This window comes from Gymnoscopelus microlampas (assembly GCF_963454915.1).
Source record: "Gymnoscopelus microlampas genome assembly, chromosome: 17".
NCBI lineage: Eukaryota > Metazoa > Chordata > Actinopteri > Myctophiformes > Myctophidae > Gymnoscopelus > Gymnoscopelus microlampas.
Window position 1 is genome coordinate 1,388,530 of NC_139954.1, and position 10,109 is coordinate 1,398,638.

Consider the following 10,109-nt stretch of genomic DNA (forward strand, 5'->3'; position numbering starts at 1 on the left):
GCCTCTCCCTCAGTGATACAGGCTTGGAGCAGGCCAGGAGATGCAGCCGAATGGGCTTCATCTTTCATGGTTTTTTTGCCCGCTCCTGTATATATATATATATATATAGTCAACCTTGCCATCTCTCAGCGACGGCTGTGTTGTTGTCTGTTCATTCTATCTGCAAACCGACCTCGGTAAGCGCAGATTCCTCGTGACTATGTTGGTATTAGTCATCCAGGTGTTGAAAACACTGCCTCTGGCGGTCAGAAGGAATGAAGTAGAACGAGAGTTATGCATATAACTAAGGTTCTACGAATTCCGGATGACCGCCAGAGTTGACTGTCACTCGGAATCTCATTCTCGACGAAAAGATTTCAAGAGGATGATCGCTGTGTCCACCGTACCTATATAGGTGACGTGCGCGTACACAGGTCACGAGTGACTTTGTTGGTATTAATACTCGACCTATGCGCGAGCGCGCGATGAATATCCAGGTGTTGAAAACACTGCCTCTGGCGGTCATCCGGAATTCGTAGAACCTTAGTTATATGCATAACTCTCGTTTCACCTGATGCCCCCCCCCCCCCCCCACCACTACCGCCCAATGAGGAATACAGAGAACTTGTGACAGAATGTGATAGTATAGTAGCATTATATTAATGTTGAATATAGTCTATAGTATATACAATACAAATACATCACATTGATTGATTTAATCCTTTATTAACAACATTATTAGATTAAGGTACAGTTACAGATTATGCTTGCTTCCATCCTTTAAGCTACATGGACCGTCATGTGATGAGCTTGACACTATTTACACTATTCCCCCCCCCCCCCCCCCCCATTTTTTTTATAAAAAAATCACACCCTGTGTGAAGGAAGCGGTGCCGTTGATGAGGTTATTTAATTGGTGTGTGTGTTTGTGCCTGTGCACGTGTGCAGTGCTGGCGGGCCCCCTGGGTGCCACACGTGGTCTCCGGTGTGACTATTGTGATGGCAGACCCCTGGCAATTTTGGTGCGGATCGGAGCTGCGGTGCGCCTCGCAGGTCCGCATGTTACGTGTGTGTGTGTGTGTGTGTGTGTGTGTGTGCGTGTGCGTGTGCGTGCGCACACACGTCTGCAGTCCTGGCTTGCACGTGTGCAGTGCTGGCTTGTGTGTGTGCATGTCTTTAAGTGGCGCATGTGTTGCAACGGTGCTTCTCGCAGGACCGCATGTTCTGTGTGCGTGTGTGTGTGTGTGTGTGTGTGTGTGTGTGTGTGTGTGTGTGTGCGCGCACTGCGTGTGCAGTGCTGTCATAAGAGTCATTGGACAGGCGTCTCATATCCTACTCTTCTCCCTGTGTGATGTTTGTTTGTCTGTTTGTTGTGTTTTTATTGATTTAATAGTTAGTCTGTTTTTTTGTATTGTTTTAGTTTTTACCTTTCTGTGTGTGGTGTTTATGTTGTGTATGTGTGTATGTTGGGAAGCCAGTGTATGTTTATACAATATGTGTATGATGTTCCTGATATGATCTGTGGTGAGTGGTGACAAAAACTCAAAAAAGTAAATAATTATACAATATCAACATTAGCCAAAAATGAAATAAAATACAAATAATTATGATATTAAATGTAGGCCATACTGACAGGAGAGATGATCAGAGGAGCAGAGTTTTTACCACCATCATTAACACAGGGACTGAAGTATGGATATAGTTTCTCAGTGAAGGTGCAGCCAGTGAAAGAGTAGAGATGAACTCTGACCTCCACATCATAAAAGGAAACCAGACCCTCCTCATAATCCACAAACACTCCCACTTTCTGGACCTTCTCTCTTACAGGGAGGGGGACAGGAGGGTCAGCAAGAGCCTTGTACTCATTTCGATTCCTCAACACTATAGTCCAGTAACCATTGTTGGGGTTCAGTGTGATGTATCCCTTCCTGTTGATGGACTCTCTGGCCACTCCTAGATCCCACTCAGTCTTCCCTTTAACCTGAACCTCATAGTAAAACCTTCCTGAGGAGAAGCTTTGTTTTCCTAACACATCGACACTATAAGAGAATCTCTGTGTCTTCTTTGGGAGATCCTTCCTTGACATGTCTCCATGTCTCACATGTTTTCCATCCTTAGACAGGATGAGGTAGCGATGTGCTGTATCAGGGTCCAGAGTCACATCCACTGCATATTTCTGGATCATCTTCAGCACAAAATCACTCAGCTTCTTGATCTCTTGACCGAGTGTCTTCAGCAACTGAGCCACAGCAGAATCAATGATATTATAGGTTAACGTGTGATAATCATCATTTACTCTTACTCAGTGATTCTCAACATTGTGCATTTCAAGGACCCCCAGTTAGATATACATTAGACCATGGACCCCCATTTGATATGATTTATTTAAACCTCTGGGACCCCAATCTACACTGTAAAATGATCAGTGTTTATGTAACTCTGAGAGTGTACAAATGGAACCAAATGGACCCTTGGGTCCATTTGGTTCCATTTGTACACTCTGAGAGTTACAGAGCTGTAAGGGTTCATTTGTAACTCTGGTGGTCACCAGACCCAACATTAGGAACCAGTGAAGTAGATAAACATTAAAAATATAATTTACTCTTACTTTTTATTAATGACTTTATGGAAAATAAGAATACCTGCAGCTCTTTGATCTTCTGGTCATAATCACACAGCTTCTTCTCCATCTCTTCCTCCAGTTCTTTAATACGAGCCTTTAAATCAATGATATTATAGGTTAACGTGTGATAATCATCATTTACTCTTACTTATTACTCTTACTCAGTGATTCTCAACGTTGTGCATTTCAAGGACCCCCAGTTGGATATACATTAGACCATGGACCCCCATTTGATATGATTTATTTAAATCTCTCTGGGACCCCAATCTATACGGTAACATGCTCAGTGCTTATTTAAATCTCAGAGTGTACAAATACTAATTTCTACTGACGTCAAGCCAAGGAAGCTGAACAAGATTAATCAGTGATATGCATGGGATTCAATTCGGTGAGCGGAGATAAAAAGGTACTGTTGTCATTGACATTAACCAGTACTCTACGAGTTCAAGGCAACCAATGTCACATGTTGTAAGCAACAGACTTTTCTTTCCATAAAAGGACAAAATTGCCTAAAACATTGCCCAACATTATTCATTGTTCAAATATGTTTGCCCCTTCACCCAAGCCAAAATAAACAAACAATTTTTCAATTGAGAGGAGCTATTGGCATGAGAAAACATACGTTTGCATTGCCAAAGCAAGTGTCAGAACATAATAAAAACAATTTAAGAAAACAATGGGTTAAGAATGGACAGTTATAGGTGGTAACTAAAGATGTGCTTGTCCTGTTACAGTGTGTGGGCTGTAGCAAGGCAGTAGATCACTGCTGCGTGATTTGGGAGCGTACAGGATTGCTTGGCAGACCACGCCCCCCGCAGTGCCGCTGGAATCCAAATACCGAAAGAGTTTATGAATACCTTCTCTGTTTGTTTTTTGATGGCTTCTTCAGCCTCCTGGAACATCTCTGTGGTGTAGCATCCTCCTCCATTCTCCTTCACCATCTCCTCAACCTTCGTCAGCAGAACACTGACTTGCTTACGGTTGTGGTTGTTTTCATCACAGTTGTTGAAGACGTGGTACCTTCCTCCACAGTCAACAATCAGCTCCTTAAATGAATCATCACACTCGTCTCTGATGTACTCCTTAATGGACCGTTCCTCATGCTCTAATGTATCTTCTCCTGTGAAAAGAATGATGGTGAACATCTTGGAATTTACTCCAAAGGCTTCCTGGATCAGCTTCAATGACTCTTTATCCTCTAATGTGTGTCGGCCAATTTGAACCACCAACAGGAACACATGAGGCCCCGGGGCCAGCAGACCGATGCATTTTATCATCTCCTGATTAACCTCTTCCTTGGACAATTCTGTATCAAACAAACCAGGTGTGTCAACTACAACAACAGGACGGCCATCTACCTCACCATCCGCTTTATCGCAACACTTGGTGACTGACTTTTGAGAGGCCTTGAATAGAAATTTCTTCTGACCCAGAATAGTGTTTCCAGAGGCACTTTTTCCATTGCCTGTCTTCCCCACCAGCACAATCCTGAGGCAGTCTCTGCTCTGGTTGTCGTTATCACCTGAAATATAAAGAGATATTCAATTACTATTACAATTGTTACATAGTTGTCTCCGCCAGGCCGAAAGGCATGGCGAGAGAGTATGTTTTCCACCCCGTCCGTCCGTCCGTGTGTCCGTCCGTGTGTGTGTCCGTCCGTCTGTGACCAGCTAATCTCCGGCACCGTTGTCTTGATCGTAGCGAAACTGTGCACACACACTCACTGGATGCCAATTCAGAACCTTTGCCCCAAATTTTTCTCATGGGCCTTTCATAGCGCCACCAGGAGGCCGATTTGTGCAAAACATATTTTTTGACAGCACTCCTACAGATTTTGTCCAAAAATCACGCAAATCGGTATACAGTATCTCTGTAGTCATTCAACGAAACGGTTCTTTCAGATTTCTCATATTCCATCCTGATTGGCTAAAAATGTCTTCCAAAGTTTGCAGGAGTGCTGCTTTTTGAACAAAATGCCTCAAATCATGAACACAGCATGCAATATCCGTGAAAATTTGCACACACATTCCCATTAGGCCGAGGAAGAACTACCATTTGAACATTTTCAAATCAGCCTCATGGTGGCGCTATAACAGGCCGGTTTCGTGTTTTTACCTATAATTGCACCGTTCTGTGTAAAACTTTGTATGCACACTCCCTAGAGGTCAAGGAAAAACCTTTGCCCTGCATTTTTCACATCTTCCTTTTATAGCGCCACCAGCAGGCCGACTTATGTAAAACACATTATTTTATACTACTCCTTCCAATGTTATCCAAATTTCACGCAAATCGGTACACATGATCTCTATAGTCATGTGATCACAACGGATGTGTTTGATTTTTCATATGCCATACTGATTGGCTAAGATTAGCATCTAAAGTTTGCATTATTGGCTTGTTTTGAACAAAATTCCGCAAATCATGAACGCACCGTCCAATTGCGCTCAAACTTTGCACGCACATTCACACTATGTTGAGGAACAAATGCCACCCTTTTAACATTGGCCTGTTATAGCGCCACCAACAGGTCTAATTTAGCGAAACATGTTTTTAACAAAATGCCTCAAATCATGAATGCAGTCAGTGTCCGATCGTCGTGCAAGGCCTAAGAAGAAATGGCAACCTTTTCACGTTGGCCTATTATAGCGCCACCAGGAGGCCACAATAGCCTACCTGACCTGGCGGAGACCTGTGCTCCGAGGAGCACTTTTTCTAGTTAAAACTGTTTTTATTTTGATGTGTCCTTTATTTTTGCCAGTACCATTTGGTACAAAAAACGGTCCACATAAAGTCCATATCAAGTCAAGGTTAAAAAGGAACAATGACAGGTTTCTTTTAAGGTGGTTTGTAAAACACCTTTACATTTATGCAAAGGTGATTCTAAAGTAATCTGCAGCTCATTATGTATGTTAGGGTTAGTATGTTCAAGCTGCATAGACAGACAAAGCTGTTTTGATCTAGCACAGTAGTTTCTGGGAAATTTGAAGACTAGAGAGGGAAGGTATGTGCAAAACAAGGCCTATTAAATAATGTGCATTTTTCTCATAAGCTACCCGGTTTAAATGAAGTGCAGTGGTGAGCCTGTCTGACTTTTTAAACAGATTATCAATATGCACAACAGATGAATTATGACACACAAAAGCCAACAAACTAAATACTCACTTCTGCAGTTTTTTCCCAACTTTTTAAGCTCTGCCTGTAGCTTGATGATGCGTTTCGTCTGGGCCTTGAACAACATGTCTCTTGTGAAGCAGGGTGGTCTACCCTCCAGGGGTCTCATCTTTTCTACAGCATCCAACAACTTAGGAACGTGTGTGCTGTCCTTAATGTTAAAGACAAAGGATTGGATTCCACGGGTCTGGATGTCTGTGTCTTCATCTGCTGGAGTGGTTGAAACAGACTCTACAGTATGCAGAACCATGATGAAGTCATTGACCTCAGAGCTGACTACATCCTGGATGCTCTGTAACTCTGTCTTGTCTTCATTGGTGAGAGGACCCAGAGGAACGGCCATCAGGAAGGCATGGACGCCCTCAGGATCACAGAGAGAGAGACATCTGTATGCATTGTTCATAAATGTGTCCATAGATGTTTCACACAAGGCAGGCAGGTCTACCAGGGTCACCAGGCGCCCACACACCTCCTCCTGTCTCTGCACACACTCTGTAGAAGAACCAGACCCTGGACTGTCTTTGGTTTGACCCAGAATGGCGTTGGCGGCAGAAGTCTTCTCAGCTCCTCTTTTGCCACACAGCACCAGGTTCACTGTAGGTGAGTCAATATATGAAAAAATGTCACTTAACCCCCAACAAAAATGTGAGCGGGTACAATGCTTTAGGCATCAAGTAGGCATTTTTCATTTTCCATTTTTTTACAGATTATTAAAGTAGAGAATATAAGCTTTCATATGATGTATCATTCATTGAAATTGGAACACATTTGAAGAAGATGTGACCATTTTAATCTTGTTATCTATAATAGTCCAAACTGAGATAATCCCTCCTAAAGAATTTCCACTTCTATCCACCTGTTTCCGCGGGTAGTTTCCTGATGTGTGGGAAACATCCTGCGGAGGGACCGGAAGTAGAAAGTAGCGGCTCATGTGTTTACATTTGCCAGCAGAACGTAGCTGCAGCTTCACAGGTCGCATAGCGATTTTCCAAGACGTTTGTTATTAAGACTCGGCTTTTCTTAACGTCACAATGAGCTCAGGGACAACGTGTGCTGTGTGTGGCTGTCATTACAACCGAACCAAACTAAATGAATGGCTTAAACTAGAGTGCTTTGTGTGGGGCACTCTAGTACACATGCATTAACACATCATGCATAATGACGTTAAGAAGTGGCCTCGTATCGCTTTGTGGAGTCCAGTTCTAAGTAGGCTAATGTAAATATACGCATCCATTATTACGACCTGTCCTAAATGTTTTAGATACCTCCCGACACAGCTGATTCACGTAATCAATACGTCATTTATGAACCGTTATCATTTAAGATAACCATCAGTCCCTGCGTGCTGAGGTCATATCATCAACAGCAGTAAAAATGCAACACAGATAGGTAGATTAATATAATTAAACGTGCAGGCCCAAGCCAAGTGCTCCAGTATTTTATTTTATTTGGGTCGGCGAGGAAACACGTACTGTTTGTTAACATTCTAAGACCACCTCATGGCTAATTTGCATAATGACGTTCATATTATCCCACTGTCAACAAAGGAAAGGACATGTATTGTATTGTGTGATGGCTATTTTCACCTTCTTAATATAACTGACTGTACAAATGAAAGCATGGTTCTATTTGCACACTCACAATTACAACTGGTCTGGATAATGAACACTGAGGATTTTACTGTGAGAGACGATGCGCACAAACACGGCTTACACTTACCATACACTAAGTAACCAAGTAAAAGTACTCATTATACAAAATTTCACAAGTCTTCAAAATGTTAAAAAGCATTTTGAAAATAGCCGATCTACAAGCTCACAACGAAAGCTTGTAGATCTGCTATTTTCAAATAGCCGAAGTATGGGGTAAAGTGTTTAATGCATGATTTGTAATAATGAAAATCCACAAAGTAACTAGTAACTCAAGTTTTCAAATAATTATAGTGGAGTAAAAAGTACAATATTTGTCTCTTAGATGTAGTGGCCTAGACGTACAAGTACTGCAAATTGAAAATACTCCAGTAAAGTAAAGATTCCTCAAATTTGTACTTAAGTACAGTATGTCAAGTCACCTCCAGACAGATGGTCAGTTAGCTCAGTTCAGCTCAGTTACAGAGCCGATGTTAAAAGGCGGGGCCAGGCAAGCCCAAGCCTACATGATTCAGACCTGAGCACACTCTGTCACACACACACACACACACACACACATAAACCTACTGTACAGTACACAAACACAGTGCGAAATCTTTCATCAATGCATTTGTCCTAGGACACAAATCATCTTTCATGTTTTGTGCAGCAGTAAATCTGAGAGGAGAGTTAATGTAAAGCAAATAGACACAATTTAGATCACAATCACATCACTGTTAATTGTATTTTATGTATTTCTGTTTTGAGAGGCCTGAATAAATGCTTATGTAATTTCTAATGAGATAATCCAGAAACAGTATTGTCTAATTTCCAATGAGATAATCAAGTTGAATTAAGTATTTTGTCCATTTTAGGGACAATATTAATGGGCACAGAGTTTTCGGTTATGAATGTGTCGCTACATTTCCCACCATAGGTATTATAAATGTAACTGTGTTGTTTTACATTCTTTTGCCTAATAAGGATTTCAATCAATCAAAGATCAATTTTTAATGACATTAATGAAACTTGATTCGGCAAAACACTTCAAAAGGTCACATAGTCAGGCTGGTAAAACATTGTCATTCTGGATAGATGTAATTGCTGAGCACACTAAGGATCTGATTCCATGGCTGCCTCGTGAAACCATAAAAGCTGCTATGCCACAGGTTTTCCTGGAGAATTTTCCAAACACTACTTGTGAAGACTGTACAGAAAATGTTTTGCAGAAAGCAAAAAATCTGGACTCAAGAACTGAATCTTACAGTCACTACTATGCTTGTAATGCTGTTAAATATCTAGTTGTAACTGCGCCATCTGGAGTCATTATGTACATTTCAGATGCTTTTGTCTAAAAGGACTGACCAAAAAAGTCCTTGCGGACTTGTTTCCGTTGAGGTCCTTGGTCCATCTAAAACAAGCATTGTTGATGTGCGGACAAAGCTTTGTAAGCATGACACAAGAGTGTTGAATTCAAGTAGAGGAATCCCTGTGTAGAGAAGACAGTCTTCATCATGTTTTAGGAGATCCTCTGCAACAGACTGTGAGCTCTTAGGGGATGGTTCAGGCTGCACGCTAGATGTCCTGGCAGGTGGAGCTTTGGGATAGATGTGGTCCTCCATTCCTGGGTCTGACCACTGTGTCTGGACATCATGTGAGCTCTTTGCCACGGGATTTGGCTCCTCTGAAGCCTCCATTGCAACTGGCTCGTCGTCTGCGGGTACAGACATATTTAGTGCAGTAGTTGTTATCGATTGAGACAGATGTAATTGTACATGTTTAACACACCACCATGCTCAAGGCACTGAATTAAACATATGATTATAACATATTATAGTTTTTTTGTCTTTAAAAAATGCTTGTTTTTCTTTTTGGACTTTAGGTTATACCGTCACCTTCCTAAAATAATGGCCTACATCATTCTTTTTGGGAAATTATATTTTTGTCAAAAGAGTTGCTTGCTTCTAGAAATAGGCCATTATTTTGTCAAGGTGCGTGGAGAAGAAAAAAAAGACTAGTAGTGCTATGCGTGGGTGTGCACACACACACACACACACACACACACACACACACACACACACACACACACACACACACACACACACACACACACACACAGCGCGCGTGTGTGTGAGGTTACAAATGACACATTATGTTTGTGATCATAATTGTGTTGCAACTTTTTGTTTGCGATAGGTTGAATCGCTTGCGACACAATCACAATGAGCCCTGCCGTGGACCAGGCCAGGTCAAATTTGTTTTAATGCCTTGTAGAAATGAATCTTACCCGTTAAATGTCTCTAACGATACTCTCCTCTGGAGGTCTCTCACCCAACAGCAGCGTTGGATATGGGTTGTCCCGTGTAGGTCTCTTGTCCACGAAGTGAAATGAACATGTATACACAGCTTTGGGAGTTTTTTTTTAAGTTCAAGTTTCTTAGACAACTTCTTTTCGCATCGGATGTGATGTAATTGAGACGTTAAGCGAGAGAAAAGCAGAGATAAAAGACTTACTAACAAACGTTCTTGGAGTCATAATCGCTATGCGACCTGTGAAGCTACAGCTGTCAGCTACGTTCTGCTGGCAAATGTAAACACACTGAGCCGCTACTTCCTACTTCTGGTCCATCCGCAGGATGTTTCCCACACCAGATTCTTGCCCCAGTAAATTCCCGCGGAAACAGGTGGATAGCACCTCTCAGCTCCAG

The 10,109-nt window shown here is 42.0% G+C and overlaps 1 protein-coding gene across 1 annotated transcript; it reads right to left on the reverse strand.

The window, feature by feature from the left end:
* Positions 1–3,588: 3,588 nt before the first annotated feature.
* LOC311065177 (GTPase IMAP family member 8-like) lies at positions 3,589–9,131 on the reverse strand (the record flags this gene model as incomplete). The annotated part of the gene is made up of 3 exons (XM_084085394.1): positions 3,589–4,124; positions 5,765–6,399; positions 8,944–9,131. Coding segments are annotated over 3 exons (1,359 nt in total), but the record flags the coding sequence as incomplete, so codon positions are not given.
* Positions 9,132–10,109: the final 978 nt, after the last annotated feature.